At 43.9% G+C, this 19,319-nt stretch overlaps 1 protein-coding gene across 5 annotated transcripts in view; it reads left to right on the top strand.

Annotated features, from left to right (window-relative positions):
* The window catches only part of chd9 (chromodomain helicase DNA binding protein 9), a 64,428-nt gene extending 47,208 nt beyond the window's left edge, over window positions 1–17,220 (top strand). For 4 of the 5 annotated variants that reach the window (XM_072380185.1, XM_072380189.1, XM_072380188.1 and 1 more), the window contains 25 exons: window positions 443–698; window positions 877–1,087; window positions 1,877–2,072; window positions 2,249–2,452; window positions 3,300–3,485; window positions 3,665–3,775; window positions 3,946–4,145; window positions 4,365–4,564; window positions 4,709–4,868; window positions 7,485–7,574; window positions 8,334–8,437; window positions 8,841–8,958; window positions 9,076–9,133; window positions 9,305–9,353; window positions 9,484–9,751; window positions 9,867–10,072; window positions 10,451–11,323; window positions 11,426–11,595; window positions 11,887–12,117; window positions 13,063–13,240; window positions 13,559–13,707; window positions 13,872–14,090; window positions 14,286–14,435; window positions 14,641–14,745; window positions 15,837–17,220. In XM_072380185.1, the coding sequence (XP_072236286.1) occupies window positions 443–698; window positions 877–1,087; window positions 1,877–2,072; window positions 2,249–2,452; window positions 3,300–3,485; window positions 3,665–3,775; window positions 3,946–4,145; window positions 4,365–4,564; window positions 4,709–4,868; window positions 7,485–7,574; window positions 8,334–8,437; window positions 8,841–8,958; window positions 9,076–9,133; window positions 9,305–9,353; window positions 9,484–9,751; window positions 9,867–10,072; window positions 10,451–11,323; window positions 11,426–11,595; window positions 11,887–12,117; window positions 13,063–13,240; window positions 13,559–13,707; window positions 13,872–14,090; window positions 14,286–14,435; window positions 14,641–14,745; window positions 15,837–16,823 (5,679 nt within the window). In that variant the 3' untranslated portion in view covers window positions 16,824–17,220. The remainder of the gene's footprint in view (window positions 1–442; window positions 699–876; window positions 1,088–1,876; window positions 2,073–2,248; window positions 2,453–3,299; window positions 3,486–3,664; window positions 3,776–3,945; window positions 4,146–4,364; window positions 4,565–4,708; window positions 4,869–7,484; window positions 7,575–8,333; window positions 8,438–8,840; window positions 8,959–9,075; window positions 9,134–9,304; window positions 9,354–9,483; window positions 9,752–9,866; window positions 10,073–10,450; window positions 11,324–11,425; window positions 11,596–11,886; window positions 12,118–13,062; window positions 13,241–13,558; window positions 13,708–13,871; window positions 14,091–14,285; window positions 14,436–14,640; window positions 14,746–15,836) is intronic. The other variant, XM_072380186.1, reaches the window with a different exon arrangement.
* The last annotated feature ends 2,099 nt before the right edge of the window (window positions 17,221–19,319 follow it).

Here is a 19,319-nt window from a genome sequence, read left to right as displayed (position 1 = left end):
CATTTGATCTTCAGCAACCACTACTTTAAGAGAATCTGGGTGCTACTATGGATGTGCTTTAGGCCAATAACTGATCACTAAAACGATGGCGATGGTATCCCAGTGTGGCATTTCTTTTCAGCGGAGATGCAGAAGTTTGCATATCAGCTTTGACATTGCACATTTAACTGAGCAAACAAAATGGGTAAAGACACAGGGAAGGAAGATTTGGTTGTAAAAACAGCCGCATGGACTTATTTAGGCTATGGAATGGATGCTAAACAAAAGAAAGTAATTTGCTGGCGGTAAAACATATTAATCTGATCATTGAAATCAGCAACTTACAACCCAGCATAACTGTGCTTGTTTCCCGTCTAAACACAGAAAATGTTAACTCATACCAGAGCTGCACAGAAGCAGCGGCTGGATGTCATAACTGTGTCTTCATCTGTTTGACCCACAGGTGCAGAAGCTTCAGGGCATCCTGAAGCCCATGATGCTGCGTCGTTTGAAAGAGGATGTGGAGAAGAAACTGGCCCCAAAAGAGGAAACCATCATAGAGGTCGAGCTCACCAACATCCAGAAGAAATATTATCGTGCCATCCTTGAGAAGAATTTCTCTTTCCTGGCTAAAGGAGCTGGACAGGCTAATATGCCTAACCTGGTCAACACCATGATGGAGCTCAGAAAGTGCTGCAACCACCCCTACCTCATCAAAGGTAGGATGGTATTGAAAAACTAAGCTTGTCAAAGTTTCAACTGATATGACAGAATGCCACAGTTATTGTGACTGGACAATTGGCATTAAATTAAATCAAATCTTTAAGAGAAAGGAAAAAAAAACGTGAAGGATGTGACACAGTGTTGCTGATGTGTGATATGTCTTTGCTATGTTAGGGGCAGAAGAAAAGATTCTTGAGGACTTCAGGGAAGTACACAGTCCCACTGCCATTGACTTTCACCTGCAGGCGATGGTGCAGTCTGCTGGGAAGTTGGTCCTTATTGACAAATTGCTGCCTAAGATGAAGGCAGGAGGCCACAAAGTGCTCATCTTCTCCCAAATGGTGCGCTGTCTGGATATTTTGGAAGACTACCTCATCCAGAGAAGGTAATGTAGTGTGAAATATAACAGCGCTGCTGTTGCAGCTCTATCGTACTAACTCTCTGACCAGATTCTTTCCTCTATTAAGAAAAAATCTTTTGCACACGACTGACAGGATTCAAAATATGTGGGATTCATGGTTTGCTGTTCTTCACCATCAATTTTTTTCATTATTATTGTTATTACAGAGGAGATTTGGGGAATATGGTTCTTATTTTAGTTCTCCTGTTTTACACGTCTGTCTTTCCACTTCACTTCCTTACTTTTTGAGTCTTTCTTTACCTTCTTTCATTGCTCACTTGTCTCTGTCTTCCTTTCCCTCTCTTTTCTCTGGCTTCCAGCCAGAAGCTGGAGCAAACCTGAAACTGTCTGTTGTAACCATGCGAGGAGCTGCACAGCACAGACCTCAGTCAGGGTTCAGCAGCAGGTTACAGAAGCCCTTAGGGCTCCACTACATCAGACAAGCCGGGGATTCTGTGAGGTTTCTCTTGAGTGGAAGGGAATTACCTCAGGGATGGCAGGGGGTAGGATTGTGGGGAAGGGTTGAGAATGGACACAACGTGAAGGAGCATAACCACTCCTTGAACTAGCTGTGTTTGAGGATGTTGTTTCTCAGAAAGGATGAGAGAAAAAATTGAGCACATGACTGTTTTACTTGGAGTTTGATGCCTGTATAAGCTAAGACCCAACACTTGAATAAAGTGTCTCATCATAACTTGAGCTTTGAATATGTCATTTTTCTCTGCATTTATTTATTTTATTCATGTTTGTTGTCTCTGACATGGCATGTTGCAGGTACCTGTACGAGCGCATCGATGGCCGTGTTCGTGGAAACCTGCGCCAGGCTGCCATTGACCGCTTTAGTAAGCCCGACTCGGACCGCTTTGTTTTCCTCCTGTGCACAAGAGCTGGTGGCCTGGGAATCAACCTCACAGCAGCAGACACCTGCATCATCTTTGACTCTGACTGGAACCCACAGAACGACCTGCAGGTAGGACTCAGAGCCTCACTTGGCTAAAGATTTAAGTCGTTTTTGGAACAGTTGTGCTTGGTTCCCTGTTTTGTTTTACCTCAGTTTGACCAGTCGCTAAAAAGTAGATGTCATTCAAATCAAAAGTGCAGATGCTCATGTTTTATGTCCACATCTGGTTTGTCTCCACTTCACAGGCCCAGGCTCGCTGCCATCGGATTGGTCAGAACAAAGCGGTGAAGGTGTACCGACTGATCACCAGGAACTCGTACGAGCGGGAAATGTTCGATCGTGCCAGTCTCAAACTGGGTCTGGATAAAGCAGTGTTGCAGAGCATGAGTGGCCGAGATAACAGCTTAGGAGGAGGAGGAGGAGGAGGAGGAGGAGGCACAGGAGGAGGGGTAAGACTGCAACATTATTAGTTTTCTTGTCATGAATATCTTTATCATTTGCCTTTGGTTGTACGTGACTTTTATTTGTTTTTATTTTTTTTTCTGTTCCACCAATAAATGATCACATAAGAAACTGGAATTTTTACAATGGAAAAGCTTGACACAGATTGTCTTCAGCTCTCCAGATCAGATCATGACACAAAAGGAACTAAAATCTTTGGAGTGTAAAAATTTCAGTTTAAACAAAGTACGCTTGATGAATTAGTCATCTTACGGCCGTTGTGAAACGGTCAGTCATCTTAGTCATTAGTACTTGCAAAAACCAACATGCAAATTAAATGATCTTTTTACTTTCGTTACCTCAGCGTTCCTGCTGTCATCTTAAAAAATATAAAATAAAAATAAGCTAAAGATATCACTTGTCTTCCTATGTTGATAAAAATGAAGTAGCATAAGAACAACAATCAGACTCAAGCCAGGAAAAAATCACGAAGGTCACCGCTGAAATGTCTTCTTGATGTGTAGCTGATCCTGTTAGTCTAATCTGTTTGTGAGGAAGTGTATCAGCAGTGTGTGAAGTGTGTAGGTGGATGTTGAGCTGCACTGTGTGTCCTCTTGGGAAATATCTGAACTATAAGGAGGTTGAGGTATTAGCTGTTTCCTACATCTGGTCTGAACATATTTGCATACGAAACAGCTGCTGGGGTGAGATACAGGGCTGCTGATGTTACCATTCAAATAATCCAACATGCGCATTCCATTTCTGTTAATACTAGAATTTCGTATCAGACTTTATGTATTTCAGTTTGTACTATAAAATAGTTTCTTTACACAAGCACATTTTCGTACCTCTCAGGCTGCGCAGCAGCAGTTATCTAAGAAGGAGATTGAGGATTTGCTGCGACGTGGCGCCTATGGGGCCATCATGGATGAAGAGGATGAAGGGGCCAAGTTCTGTGAGGAGGACATTGACCAGATCCTCCAGCGTAGGACAAAGACAATCACAATTGAGTCTGAGGGACGAGGATCCACCTTTGCTAAGGTAAATTGAATAGGGGGAAGAAAAAAAAAGAACAGATGGTAAACTAATAGTTTGTTTGTCGGGTTTATACGCAGTCCTTCCGTCTAATAACTCACTGGCCGCCTTTGATTTACAACTAGGCAACTGCCAAAATGGCCAATTTGATTAGGGTTTGATGTGATTCTGATGTCTGTTTTCAGGCCAGTTTTGTCGCATCCGGAAACCGCACAGACATCTCTCTGGATGACCCTAATTTCTGGGACAAGTGGGCCAAAAAGGCAGACATCGATGTGGATATGGTCAATGGCAGAGTAAGTACTGCGCTACAGTGAATGCAGTATACAGAGAGCAGGGTACTGGAGTGTCTCAAGGCACATGGAGCAGGACTGCTGCTTTCCTTTAACTATATTACAGGCCTAAAACATTGAAATTTCCTGAAAGTCCCTGAAATTGTGTTTATCCCCCCTCTCCTCATCTACAGAACAGCTTGGTGATTGACACTCCTCGTGTCAGAAAGCAGACGAGGCCGTTCAGCGCCACCAAGGATGAGTTGGCAGAGCTTTCGGAGGGCGAAAGTGACAGCGACGAGACCAAACCTAAGCTCAGACGAAACCATGATCGCCAAAACAGCTACGGCCGCACAGAGTGCTTCAGAGTGGAGAAGAACTTGCTTGTATATGGGTAAGATTAATTTAATTAGTTTAACCTAATAGAACAATCATATAATATCGTTTGTATTTGATAGGATTTACTTGAATTTTCCAAAACACAAAACGTACTGAAAAATCAGTCCAAATATAAAGCTCTCTGGTTGCTCAGGATGACTTTAGTCTTTCAAAATGTGCTCGGGGTCTACTTTCATTCTCTGAACATTTTTTTTATTTTTATTTGGATTTCCAGATGGGGTCGTTGGAAAGATATTCTCAACCATGGTCGATTCAAAAAGCAATTGACTGATTGGGATGTGGAGTCCATCTGCAGAGCCCTGCTGGCTTACTGTCTGGTCCATTACCGTGGCGATGACAAAATCAAAAGCTTCATGTGGGACCTCATCGCCCCTAGTGAAGACGGACGCACAAAGGAACTGCAGAATCACCTGGGTGAGTCCTAGGAAGTCCTGGCTACATTAACTCGACTTTTTACAGCAGCAGTGGCACCTGGAGGATGTTGGATTTTAAAATGAATGCATTTTCTAGACATCACCAGTGACTTTTATCTTCCACTTCTTTTTTTTTATTTACTAGGCCTGTCAGCCCCAGTCCCTCGGGGTAGGAAGGGTAAGAAGATGAAGATCCAGTCTAGCTCTTTTGACATCCACAAGGCCGAGTGGCTGAGGAAACACAACCCTGAGCACATGCTTCAGGACGATGGCTACAAGAAGCACCTGAAACACCACTGCAACAAGTACGTGGTTCCTTATGCTGCCCGATATTATTCGCCCTGTTCACACACAATAATGTTCTCAGTAATAGCAGAACAGAGGATACATTCATCTACAGGAGAAAGAGAGTTGGCGTTTTCTGTATTTATGAGCATATGATTGGCTCATGGTGCACATGCTGCTTGTGTATTGCTTTTTTCTCCTCTTGAGGGCGGGTCAGGGCTGTCTCTCTGTTTAAACTTTTTTTAAAGAATTATAACAACTGGCAGGTGGTCTTTAGTCACCTTTAACAACCATTGTCTCCATTCATTTTTTTTAATAGAATAAAACCTAAGTGAATGAAAATACAATTTGCACATGGCTTGAATCTTAACTGTGTTACTGCCAAGCCACTGTAATTAGGAAGCAGTCAAACATCTATTGGAGCTGACAGTCTACTGATTGATTAACGAACGGGCATCCCATTGAGTCTAGCTGGCTGATAAAAATCTTCATGAGACTTCAGGCCAGCTAATGGCCATCATAGATCTCTCTTATTTTCAGACCGACGGGGAAGATGGCTGTTATCAAAACATTTTCTGCTGAGATATAAAGTCAAATAGACGGCTGCTTCTTTTTAAATGGAGGCTTGTGTGCATTGGGCTTTGGCTGCAGAGCACTGCAGCTTTCATAGAAAGTTCGCCATTGTTTCCTTGTCCAGTAGTGCTGAATCCAGGGATTGTCTGATATGTGACACGCCGGGCAATAGGGGACATGCAGTGAGCAGAGTTTGCTGACTTCTGCATTTTCACCCGGAGGACCTGGAATGTGACTGCTGGCGTGGGTGTTGGGGTTCGTTGGCTTCCTTAACAAGGCTGCAAATATAGGACACAGCTTGGAACACTGTAAGAAGTAGTGGTAAATGAGGGACTTGTTTTGAAAACTGAAAGAACAAGTGGTCAGACTGTGAGATCATAATGTGACTTTCTACTCAACAGTTTAGTTTTTCTAAATAAATCTTTCTCAAATCTGCTTTGGCATTTCGGATGCAACTTTGAGAGGGCACAAACCTTTGACACGATTTTGTGTTTTGACACAGAATAACATCTGTGAGCAGTACCCCTCAGTTAGGCTAGTTGATGATGAACAGACCATGAGGGATTTTCTGCATATACCACCCATGTCAGGCATACTTTGCTTATGTTTTCTGAAAGACTGCATATGACTGTGCTGAGACCCCCTGCAGCCTCTGTTAACCATATCTCACAGACACCACACACTAACAAAGACTTGGAAAGGGGGTGATGAAGGGCCGTGCTGACAGGCAGAGGAAGCAGCAGCAGCAGCTGCTCCTGGGCGGGTCCAATCCACACAGAAGCATGGAGGGTGGAGGAGGGAGAGGAAGCTAGCTCAGCTCTAATTTGACAGAGCCACAAGTCCAGACTGGACACCCCAGACAGACAGACCATGGAGCCCTGCAGTTGTTCCTTGTCCCGTCAGAGAGTCGAGGTTTAGTTTGTTTCTATAGCAGAGTTATGTCCAAAGGAAGATGGAATGCCGAGCATCCTGCTGTTGGGCAAAGCACAAGTCCTACAGTGCTGTAAAAAGAAGCATATTTACCACTTGAGTGATAAATATAGTACAGTTGGGTTAAAATAAGTTTTAAAATGTGGCTGCAAACAAAAAAAGCAGATTTATCTGGGGAGATTATTCTGTGGGTCTGGCTCATGTTTCCTCATGTAAAATGTGCTTCTCAGTTCTATTACATCTGTGTTTTGTTTGAATAAGAACATTTCTAAGGAAAACGAGCTTTACAGGCTGTCGATTAATGACAAGTTAGACTAATTTAAATGTAGATGTTGACTTTACATTCTTTGAAAAGTGACGACATGATTTATTTATTTATTTCTTCTTTTTTTTTTTTTAATGGCACTTTTTCCCTGCAGGCATCAAGACGAAATTCAAAATGATTTTGTATTTATGTAAAGTTATTGCACAGAAGGCTTTTTCAGTTGAGAAAACTCAAGTCATACCAGATGCAACAGCGTGGCACACCGCAGTTCCCACCACTCCACTGTGTCTCCACTCAGTGGCTGCTGTCTGTGATGTGCGATCATGCATCACAGAGCTAATGTCTCCCCTGTGAGTCATGCTCTCTCTACCTTGTCAGCCTCGACATCCCAGCCTTCATCTTCTGCCAGCATACAACCACGTGACAACTGGAGGGAGACGCTGGTCTGTTCATTCAGTCATGAGTCTTGATGTAGGGCTGCTCACGACTCCCTGTGAGATCTACACAATGATGTCCACCTCAGAGATCCACCATTTCAGAGTAAATAGACTAGACATGGTGCATGTGCTGGCCTGTTTCAGAGAGGTATGCATTATGAGCGTCCAGCTCTGAGGAGCTGCTCACGTAAAAAAATGAGAGAATAAAGGCAAAAATTCTGTTTGATTTGACAGTGGATGTACAACAAAGGATAGGACCATTACTACATCATGCAATCTTGGGATTGTGGCTCAGTCGCCACAAATTTGACTCATTTGCATTGTGTATAATAGTGTGTGTGTGTGGGGGTGGGTGGGTGTGTTGGTTCTGCTCGCTCAGCATTTGCTTGTGGTCAGGGCTTTGTTGTGACCAATGAGCTTTCTCTGTGCAGGGTGCTGCTCAGGGTCAGAATGCTCTACTACCTGAAACAAGAGGTGATAGGAAGCCAGGCCCAGAAGGTGCTAGACGGCGTGGACTCCAGGTGAGCTCAGCTTTGACCTGCTCAGACGGTGCATTAGAATACCTGTGTCCCAGAGGTCTACTTTTACTGCTAGAGATGCTTAAAGTGCATTTTTTTTAATCTACAAACACACTAGATTTACTAAATCATAGATTGTCTATTTGTACTCGCACCTATACACAGTACGATGGTTGGATTTTACTGCGGTTGCAGTCTTGATCTGAACAGTCAGATAGTTCAGGCTGATTTAATAAAGCAGTCCTGTCCGAGGTGGACATGTTCAATTCCATTTCCACGTTAAGGTGGAATAGCCACGTTACCGAACACATTTTCTGTATTTTTCCTGGAGTGGCCATGGGTTCTATCTCATGTGATGTCAACCCTTTGAGGGAAGAAACACAGGTTCAGCAAATTCCTAAGAAGGATGTAGAGCACCACCTGGTGGAGAAAAATGAGGGTTTTCTTTTTGATATTTTCTACAGCTTGTGAAATTAGCTCATGAAAACGACAGTTAACAAGGAAGTCACTATCCAAAGCCAAACAAGGCTTTTCTTGTTTCATATTTCTCTCTGTGTTGTTTTTCCTCCGGAGGAGGCAAGTTTTTCTACTGACAGCAAATTGTCACATCCAACCACGAAAGCTTCATTGATGTTATTATTAGAACAAATATTTAGCTAAACGGAAGATCCTGCAGAGATCAACAGGCATGCTAAAACGTGTAACCTTTCCTTTCCAAAGTATTTCTCATGACAAAGCATCTCCCCTGCTCATTCTCCACAGTGAGATAAAGATCTGGGTGCCTGATCCGGACCACTCAGAGCTGCCGGCCTTGTGGTGGGATGCGATCTGTGACAAGTGTCTGCTGCTCGGTGTCTTCAAACACGGTAAGAAACGTATTTATTTATTTATCTATTTATTGATTGATTTATTTAATAATTTTTTAAAGGGGATTGCAAGGAAAATGGAAAATAATAATTAAGATGATGATTATCATATAGTGCAAATAAAAATATTTTATTGTATTTTTATGATAATTTTTGGTCAAAAGCCCAGGAACTAATAACATTGATTCATTGATTGTTATAACATTGATTGTTTCTAAATATATGTTTTAACTGATAAATCTGACATTGTTTGATTAGCTTTTTTTAGCATGCTTTCCATTGGTAGCCGGTGTTTTGTGGGAAATCAACCAGCTTGTGTATATTTCCTGCACCCTATCTACAAGTTTCCATGCATTATCCTTTGCTAATTTTGGTGTGTGCTTATCTCTCTGCACATTCCCAGGTTATGAGAAGTACAACACTATTCGTGCAGACCCTACTCTGTGCTTCTTAGAGCGTGTAGGTCGACCGGATGAGAAGGCCATCGCTGCCGAGCAAAGAGGCAACGACTTCATGGATGGGTGTGTACTCACCAGCGGTCGCGTTTGTTTTACCATGGCTGGCAGGTTTGAAAATGTTTTTTTTTTTAACCTGTTAACATAAGAAAAAAAACAAATCCAATGTGTATGTATGCATAGGGATGTGGATGATCCAGAGTACAAGCCTGCTCCAGCCCTAATAAAGGATGACATGGAGGTAAGAGCACAACAATCAAAGTGGAATTCTGTCCATTTAGCCCTTTTATTGTAACAGTAGTTGAGGAAATGACTGCTTTGGTATATTTTTCTTCCACTTCGGTTTACCATCTAGATTATTGCAATGTTTTTTTGCTGTTTTTCTTTAAATGCACTCTCTCCTCTCACACAGGATGACGCATCTTCTCCTGGAGACCTGGTTGTCTCTGATAATGCTGGAGGTGAGTATTAGATGTCTGTAATCCTTAGCAGAATTATGAAGCACAGGCTTCCCACACACAGGAGAAATCTAGACTTTTGAAGCTTCAAAACATTTAAAAAATGTTAATGTTCATTATTGCTTGAATCCAGATGCAGCTCCAGTAACGACAGAAGGCCAGAGTGCCTACTGGCCCTCTCCCTCCGTGTTGACAGCTCGACTGAGGCGACTGATCACAGCCTCCCAGCGCTACACCAAGAGCCGGCAAATCCTCCACATCCACCAGTCTCAGTCCCAGTCCCAGTCTCAGTCCCAGTCCCAGCAGACCATGATACTTTCTGCTCCGCTCTGCCCTCTCCCCCCCACACTCAACGACACACTAAATCCTAAAATGGCTGCAAAGATTGAACGCCAGCAAAGGTCAGGGCACAGATCAGACTGGCAATGGTTGAGAAGTGAATTGATTAAGAAGTGTATCGTTGCCATAGTGATACTTAAGTATACATAATTTTGTTCTGTTTTCCCCTTTCTCCAGATGGACCAGGCGAGAGGAGGCTGACTTCTACCGGGTCGTCTCTACTTTTGGTGTCGTTTTTGACCCAAACCTCGGGCGGTTTGACTGGACCAAGTTCAGGGCCATGGCTCGGCTGCACAAGAAAACTGACGAGAGTCTGCAGAAATACTTGTGCGCCTTCACCGCCATGTGTCGACGGGTGTGTCGTCTGCCACCCAAAGAGGGAGGTCAGAAGCCCGCTTGCTCATCCACATAAAAACATGCAGAGAATCAGTTTTCTTTTCTACTGTTCTGAAGTGGAGATGTGTGTGCTCACAAGGCTGCTGTGGGATTTTGCTCAAAGCTTTATTTTCTTTTACTAACAGAAGAATGAATGTGAAAACATAGTTCCGTGTATCGTACCTGCCTATATGGGCTTGTTTTGAAGAGAAGTTGACGGCACCGTGAAACGAGCTGTCTCAGCAGTACTGGGTTAAACAGCTGATAAGGTTAATCATTAGTGGAAAGATAAACACGGATGTCCCCGCTCCAGGCAGAAACAAGTCTTTGGGTTCTACTTGCCTTTACTTTCTTACACCAGCTTCTTTTTTTTTTTTCTTTCCCAGACTCCACTGCGGACCCGTCTCTGAACATCCAACCAATCACAGAGGAGCGAGCATCCCGTACCCTCTACAGAGTAGAGTTGTTGCGCCAGGTGAGGGAACAAGTCCTTCGACACCAGTTACTCTACGAACGTCTGTCTCTGTGCCAGCTGAGCTCCGACTTGCCTGTGTGGTGGGAGACTGGTTCGCATGACCGCGACCTGCTAATTGGTGCTGCAAAGCACGGCGTCAGTCGGACTGATTACCACATCCTGAGAGACCCCGAGCTCAGCTTCATGGCTGCCCAACGCAACTACAGCCATTCAAAAGCTGCACAGCAGCAGCCACGCACATCCACCACTCTATTACACCCTCAGTACCAGGCAGCCAGCTCACTGTTGACAGGCTCTCCACAACCCCCACCCATCCAGAGAGACCCAGATCCCTGTGCGGTTGTTCCCAAAGTGGAACCAGCCTCAGAGGAGGAGGAGAGCAAAGACAGGCAGGGAGAGAGATTGAGCCCCCCTCAAGCACCCGCCACTCCCACAGGTCTGGAGGAGAAGCCTGTTTTAGTGGCGAAGGACAGTGAAAAGCAGATGGTGGCAGCACGTACCAAACCGCTCACGCCCAACTCTTCAGAGAGGAAACCCAAGAAGGCCAGCAAGAGGAGCCGGAGGGAGGCCAGACGTCGCTCCGAGTCCGACTCGGACGGCTCCTCTTCAAGCTCCTCGTCGCGCTCCTCTTCGTCGTCTTCATCATCCTCTTCTTCCTCATCGCATTCCGGGTCGAGCTCCTCTTCCTCCTCATCGTCATGCTCCTCTGGCTCCTCCTCATCATCGTCCTCCTCCTCCTCCTCCTCTGACAGTGAAAGTGAGGGAGAGGAGGCGAAGAAGAAAGGTGAGCATCTCTCGTTTGTTTTTGTTTTTTTATCAGGGAAGAATTATTTCTGCACCTGGTAGTTTGATGTGTGTTTCTGACGTCGGTCTCTGATGTTCGCAGTGCCTGCAGCAACAACTGTAAAGGGCTTTGATGAGGACAGTGTGACATCTCTGAACACTACGCAGGATGAAGCGCAAGACGCCCATGTGGCTGAGAACGGCGTCTCCACCAACTCCTCTCATCCTTTCCAGGGAGGAGGGTACATGCTGGCTGCATCCTACTGGCCAAAGGTAAATGAATGTACAGTCGTTGTTACTTACAGTGCAAACAAGATTTGTTCTAAACTCTAAAACCAACTGAACTTTACCAAATGAGTCTTGTCAATACCAGTGCCTGACAAACTATTCAAACAAGTATTGGTGAGTATTGGTTGTTTGTAACTGAACATCCAGTATTACAGATATTAGTCTGCGGCAATTGGCTCTCAGGATATAAATCACGGAATCGATTTGTAGACTTGCAGGATGGATGTGACCAGGATGGAAATCCGGCTGAGATCGTCTTGTCTGTTTGTTTTTTAGGATCGTGTGATTATCAACCGCCTGGACAGCATCTGTCAGGCAGTGCTCAAGGGCAAGTGGCCAGGCCCACGTCGGGTCTATGAGCCTGGAGGTGCGGTGGCCTCCTTCTACACCACCAAGCTGCTGGACAACGCCAACAGCCTGTGCGAGGACCCCTCTGCCTCGCCACAGGGGTCAAAGGTGACCAAGCATGTTGCAGAAAACAAGGAGTTCTCAGTAAAACTCAACGATGTATGTTGATTTCTCCCTTCCTCCCCTCCTTCCTCTGCTTCAGCCCTAATCGTAGGACCCTACCACCTCCGCTGCTATGACCAGTGTTAGCTGCCGTGTTCAGCATGTTTATCTGGTCCCCAACCTGCTTTCCTTTGGGGATGATTAACAGTTTTGACTGCCTGGCAGGAGATATTCATTTAATAGCAGCCTTCCTCTCTTTTCCCACACGCTCTCAGCCTGTGATTATATGAGCACAAATCATTCAGTCAAGAGAATATAATAAGGTTCAGTTTGAAGGCTCTCTAGACTGAAGGGGTCTTTCTAGTAATCTGATTGAAATGGAGACCTCTGCTGTGGGTGTTCTCTAATTTGCTTCAAGGCAACGTGGCTATTAACTTGGCAGGCTTGAGATTTTCTATTTATCCCTCGCTTATGTGCTGCTTTTTTAAAATTTTTTTATTATTATCGGAATGTAATTGGTTTTGCCACTGCATACACCTGCTGCTTGTTCTCTTTACATCTGGACTTTACACTCTATGCTGACAGCAGTTATATCTTTGGCATGGCTTTCAAGCACAGTCCAAACTATGAATAGACTCTACCCACTTCCCTGCTAAGCACTACCCACTATGTGTCCATGTGTTCCAGTAATACTAACTAGCACCAACATGAACTATGTTTGCAATTATTTGAGTAATTTATTTACAAGATTACTTGAAAGCATAGATAGCAAGTCAGCATAACATTAAATAGAAAGTGAAGGAGATATGTAGACGACACATTTGGAGACATTTGCTTTGTAATCCTTAAATCAAATGATAAACAAAAAGATGATTGCTGATTCAGAAAAAGCTCAGAAAGTTAAGACAACAACATTAACATTTTCCTTTGGTAACAGCTCTGTACGTGTTCCCTTGGTGTTTTTCTTGACTTGTCTGACACTTGTTTGTATGTCATTTGCAGCAGGAGGGAGGTCTGAAGTTGACCTTTCAGAAACAGGGTCTACCTCTGAAGAGGCCCCTGGACTCTGAAGAAGGCCCCCAAGCTCAGCAGCAGTACCTGGCCCGGCTTCATGAGCTGCAGAGTGCTTCGGACACAGGCCTGGCTGACATCACAAAGCCTCAGAGCAGCCTCCAGACTGGTATGTTGATTCAAATACGCCAAAACCTGGCAACTCTTGCAAGCACGGTTTGCTGAAATGGGCCATATTGTTTTCTGTTCCCACCACTAGATGGAAGCAGAACACAGTTTTGGTAGCTAAGGAGAGGATACCATGGAAACTAATTTTCCTGTTTTTCTGAGTCACTTTGCTCACACAGATGTTTCAGGAATAGAAAGAGTTTATTCATTCTGTTTTAAATCTGAGCTATAGGTAAAATTCCAGAGAGTGAATGCATCTGAACTTTCACTTTTAACTTCTCCTTCATAGTTCACTACTAACAGGTTGCTTCTCCTGCAGTTACTCCAAGTCTCACTGGCCAGATGAGGCTGAACGGAGCACTGGATGGCCAGCCTGTGGTTAAGAAACGAAGGGGGAGGAGGAAGAATGTAGAGGGGATGGACCTGCTCTTCATGAACAAGAATCAAGTACCTGCTGCTCCCAATCAGGTGAAAAGTTGTTACTGAAGTATAAACCCTGGTAGTTGTTGACAGAAAAATAAGATTTTTATCTAAATTAGGAGTTTAATTTATAGTTGTTCTGCAAAGTGAGCTGTATGAGATGAGTTGTGTCATTTTAAAAAAAAAAGTAAAAATTGGGTTCTTGTGTCTAGGTGCCTCCAGGATGGGGGGGTATTGGCCAGGTGGGCATGGCTGGAGCTGCTGTGCCAGGCTCCAGTCAGGTCCCCTCAGACACTGAGAGCAGGGTCCCTGTTATCAACCTTAAAGACGGCACACGGCTGGCAGGGGATGACGCTCCAAAGAGGAAAGACCTGGAACAGTGGCTGAAAGAGCACCCTGGCTTTGTGGCAGACACTGGAGCCTTTATCCCTGTGAGCACTTCTTTTTGTCATCCCTTATCTCTACAGGCTACAGATTCTTTTTGTCTAACAGAAAACACAAGATGTTTATAAAAGACGGATCATTTACGGAAACGCACTGTTAAAGTTTAGTGTGTAGGTGTTTTAATGGAAGTACAGATTACATCCAGCAGTGCTAATTCGTGAAGAACTTTTTTTCTTTTCCAGGGGGTAAATAAGATGCAACTGCAGTTTCACTTCCAGGACGGTCGGCCCAAGCAGAAAAGACACCGCTGCAGGAATCCCAACAAGATCGACGTCAACAGCCTGACGGGAGAGGAGAGGGTCCAGATCATCAACAGGAGAAATGCACGCAAGGTGTGTTAGTGTTTGGTTTGTGGCTTTGAGTTTCTTTCACACACAAAATAATTCTCTATAACCGCTAAAAAAGAATGATGAACATTGTTACTGAACAAGGTTATGAAGGAAGTAACTATTTAATGCTGTGTTCTCAGCTTGATCAGGTCACTAAATAATTATGTGCTGTCCAGATATAAAACGCTTGCCTGTTTTTCCCGATTAGATTGGTGGTGCCTTTGCTCCTCCTCTGAAGGATTTGTGCCGCTTCCTTCAGGAAAACCCAGAGTATGGAGTCCCGCCAGAATGGGCTGATGTGGTTAAACAGTCGGTGAGTTTTTCCAAGTCATACTTGCATGAGAACGAAAGTATGATGGGATACCAGGCCAGTTCTTTGAGTCAGTAATGAGGTTTATTATGGTTTACACTTGATAAAATGCAGTCTGCAACAACAATAAATCCTGCTTTGAGAGCATTTAACCTGTTTCGGAGGCATATTCATTCCCTACAGCCAGAGCTGCAGAAAGTCTCAGATTTGGGGGTGCTGTGACAAAGTGCGCATGGCGTCGTATTAAACGCCACACAGCAATAATGACCATTATAATGAAAGAGCAGGTAAAATCTCCTGGGTGGCAAATCAGTTTGTAAAATATAGTTTTAAATTTTTAACCATTCACAAGTCTTTAAAAAGCTAAGTAACAACATAAGACTACCATTTCAAAACCCATATAAACAATAAGCATTTCTGTCAATGGTTAGAAAAAATAGTAAAAAGAAAGAAAAGAAACCGCAATTATTTTACTGGGTTTAATATATTTTTATGGACACTTGAAGCTCAGACAGAGGGCTAAGCCCTTGTAAAAGCACTCATTGTGTAGCACATCAACAAAAGCCTGCACAGTGGCAGGAAACGGTCCAACTGTGATCCTTCACACTTGTCTATGTGACATGCTCAACATTAGGGCTGTGCACTGAGCCTACACATCTAATTGAGTTCTAAAATTAAAGCAAATACTATCCATTCAAGGGCTAGATTTCAAACATTTAATAAGAACCATGTTTTATAGACTGCTTAGTATTGCAGTTACGATATCCTGCCAGTAGGGGGTGCTACTGTCCCCCTTAGCACCCCTACTTTCTGTGTCCCAGTTGGAGGCTGCTCTGTTTGGTGCCAGTGAGACGTTTATAATATTTTGTCCTCTCTATTTTAAATCGAGTAGACTGAATAGTTTAAACAAACCTTAACATGACAGCAGTCATGATACCGGAATTAGTTACAGAGCTCTTATATTAACTGCATTAAACAGAAGTAGTGCAAGTTGCCACATTGTTTGGACACATGCTGTCATTTGTAATGAAAGCCAATTTTCTTTTTAGCTGTTTTAGCCTGCTAACCTTGTATGTGTTCTGCGTTGTATTCAGGGTTACCTTCCAGAGAGCATGTTTGATCGGATCTTGACGGGGCCCATCGTTCCCGAGGAGGTGAGCCGGCGAGGGCGTCGACCAAAGAATCCTTTGGCAAAGGCGGCAGCGGCTGCAGCTGCAGCAACACCCAACCCAGCAGCCTCCGCCTTGGGTTTGAACCCTCTGCTGGCTAACGGCCTCCTCTCAGGTATGGACCTCACCAGCCTGCAGGCCTTCCAGCAAAACCTCCAGAGTTTGCAGTCCCTGCAACTCACTGCAGGCCTGATGGGGCTGCCGTCCGACGCCAGCAACCTGGCTGCAAGTAATTTAGCTGCTATGTTTCCCATGATGCTGTCCGGTATGGCTGGATTGCCAAACCTGCTCAGCATGGGCAGCTTGCTTGGAAAGTCGGCTCAGGAAGGTGCTGGAGGTTCTGAGGAGAAGACAAAGGGAATCGGCACTGGTGGACCGGGAGAGCAGTCTGCCTCTAAAACCCCCTCTCACACCTCAGACACCAAAGGAGAAAGGACAGAGGGCTCAAACATGACTCCTTCCTCCACTTCCAACTCTGCTTCCTCTGCCACTGCAACACAAAGTGCTTCATCTGCCTCTGGAGGCTCTAGTCACCCACTTTCTCTTAACCCCTTGTTACTCTCCAGTATGCTTTACCCAGGGATGCTTCTCACTCCAGGCCTTAACCTTCCTGTGTCTGCCACACAGCCACAGAGCTCAAACAGTGACCCCTCCACCCTTCGAGCTGCTCCTCCTCCTCAGCCTGCCACCTCCCAGTCATCACTGCAGGAGACAGAGCAGCCGCGGGCAGAAAAGGATGAAGAGGAGGACGACGAGGCACTAGAAGAGGCTTTGGACGAAGAGGAGGAGGAATCTGCTGAACAGAAAGAAAACAGTGGTCCTGAAGGTTCGGCAAAAGCCGAATCATCTTCATCAGAGTCTGGGAGCTCCTCTTCATCCTCAGACGATTCAGACTCCAGTGACGAGGACTGATCCTATGAATATATAATTATAAATTTATTTATGTATGGCCTAGAAATGTAAACATATATTCACATATATATGGATTTTCCAGCACTTATGTTGCGATTTCTGTACATGTAAATACAAGAACTAACTACAATGTTGTGTAATAAAGACTACAAAAACCTTAAAAAAAATAAAAAAAAAACCTTAAAAAAACAGGAATAACTGACTTAAATGAGCTGAAATAAAATGTTCATGTTTGTTCACATGGTACAGTCTTGTTTGAGACATTTTGCATGTCAGACTTTAGTAGGTTTCTGAACTCTGTGAACTTGTACCACACGATGATGTACAATTGCAACGAAAAAGGCATTATTGTAATTATGTTGGGATTAATTTTATTAAAAAAGTGAAACTACATCAACACGCTCGTTGAGCTGTACTATTAATATATTTTGATTGCTGGGGTGCGTGGGGGATTGACACTTGACAAACACTTTGGTTTCACTTGTAAATTGACAGTACTTTTTGCAGGTTTGTTGACACTTATGCTTTGCAGATCATACGTTGGATATGTCAGCAATAACCTGGGCAGCTAATGAATGTCACTGAAGCTGTAGATTCTGTCTGCCTGTTTCCACCCCAGTGCACAACTCGCACAGCCTCAAACCTGTCACCAGTCATATCATGTTCAAGTTGTTTTTTTCCTTATTTGTTCTTGCCCGTTTTGGGTAAAAAAAATTACCCAAAGCTCTCTCCTAAATTGTCAAATCGGTGGAAATCTGTTTTTGTTTTTTGCTTCTTTTTTTTTTTTCCAATCGGAAATTAGCTTAAACCATAAGTGATCATAATTAATTTGTTTGTTCTTTTGTTTTTTTTCTTTTAATGATTCACGCAAATCTAATTTGGGACGGTGATTTCAGCGTCACCTTTTACTACAAACATGCCGCTGCAGGTTCGAGGCGCACTTTAGCAACCCACAGTAGGCATACATGTTCACTTGCACATCTGCTGATTCTGACTTAAAACGCTCTTTGAGCTGTGTTGACAAAAAAAAAAGGGAAAAAAAAAAAACCAACCTTCTACTGTGTGCCAAAAAACTGCCCTTTGACCTTTTGAGGTCCTGACAGTGTTGTGGACATTATTAGTACAACCCCCGGTGTATTTAACTGCTACCTTACCTCAACTTTGTTAAATGGATTGGCTTCACTGTGCAAATGTGCATGTGCATGGGTGTATTTTCTTGCTGTCCATGTACACACTGCCCTCGTTTCTGCTGGACTGTGTGTGTGTCAGAGGCCTTGTTTTCTCCCCCCCCTTCCCATCTCTCTTCAGAGAGATATCTGGGCTGATATCTACTGCTTCCAGAACTTTCCAGTCTGAATGTTGTGTGTTTAAGGGGCTTCGCAAGCCACATTACAAGTGTTCTTTACCTTCGAATACGTCTCATCAGAAAACGTTGGGAGAAACTTTGAAGTCCTTGAGATTACATGTTGCATGAACACTTGTTATCTCACAGTATGAGTGCCACAAGCACAAACTGGATCAAATCCTGGCTACGATTGTAGTAACCCCTTGTTATTTTTGACTATTAAATTCAATTTAGTGCCGTACGGGTTTGCTTTAGGAAGGGCTTGATCAGTTTCAGCTGGCATTGCTGGAACTTTGCAGTGTTGTCTCATTCTGTTTCACTTCATCCACGACTGTTCTGCTGACAAACTAGTTGTAGAAGTGCCCTTATCCTGTACATCACCCTGTCACATCTGTGCTCCCTGTCCACGCTTGTGCATTCTGTTCAGCATCCCTGCACATGTCCACTTTTTCTTTGTTCTGTAACCACGACACACACAAACACTGGAGTTCACGCGAGCCCAAGTACTTCTTTGTAATGTTCTCTGGCACAACAGTGCTGACTCTAGGACTGCTGTTACACAGTGGACTGTTAGACAAATTATTTCTAAGGGGAGGTATTTGTTGGGCCAAGGGCCTGCTAAATAACCGTTTCAGTTCTCAAGTCTAGCTGTAGCATCTCTGGTGGGTTCAACCATGAGCCAAGTGTTTGATCACAAAGACTGAAGACGCATCTGTTTTCTAATGTTGCTTTAAAATGGTTTTCTTGTATGCCTGTTCTATATAGACCTCGTCGTGGGTTTGCTTGCAATGCAATTGCATTTTATTTTTTATTTTTATTATTACTAACAGTACGGTATTTTTCTATGTCTGAGCAATGAACTTAAACATGCCACTGTCATTTTGTATAGCTGCACCTCTGCTTTCTTTTAACTTGTATGTACACCTTATGCAAACACCCAGCCACTGCTATGTTTGCTGTAGGTGACTGATCCAATGACTTTTTGTCGCCCCTCAGCGATTGGTCGATGGATTGTTGATGACTCTGCTGAGGCTCTGTAGGACACAAGTGGGGAAGAAAAGAGAACAAGATGGGACTTAATGATTTCATGTGCTGTTTTTTTTTTTTCTTTTCCCCTTCTTCTTCTTCTCTCCTTTCTTCCCCGAGCACTG

The sequence above is a fragment of the Leuresthes tenuis genome, unplaced genomic scaffold (assembly GCF_036924035.1).
Source record: "Leuresthes tenuis unplaced genomic scaffold, fLeuTen1.0.hap1 SCAF_2, whole genome shotgun sequence".
In the NCBI taxonomy this organism is placed as follows: Eukaryota; Metazoa; Chordata; class Actinopteri; order Atheriniformes; family Atherinopsidae; genus Leuresthes; species Leuresthes tenuis.
The sequence above is the reverse complement of the archived record's forward strand: the minus strand, read 5'-3'. Positions and strand labels throughout refer to the sequence as shown.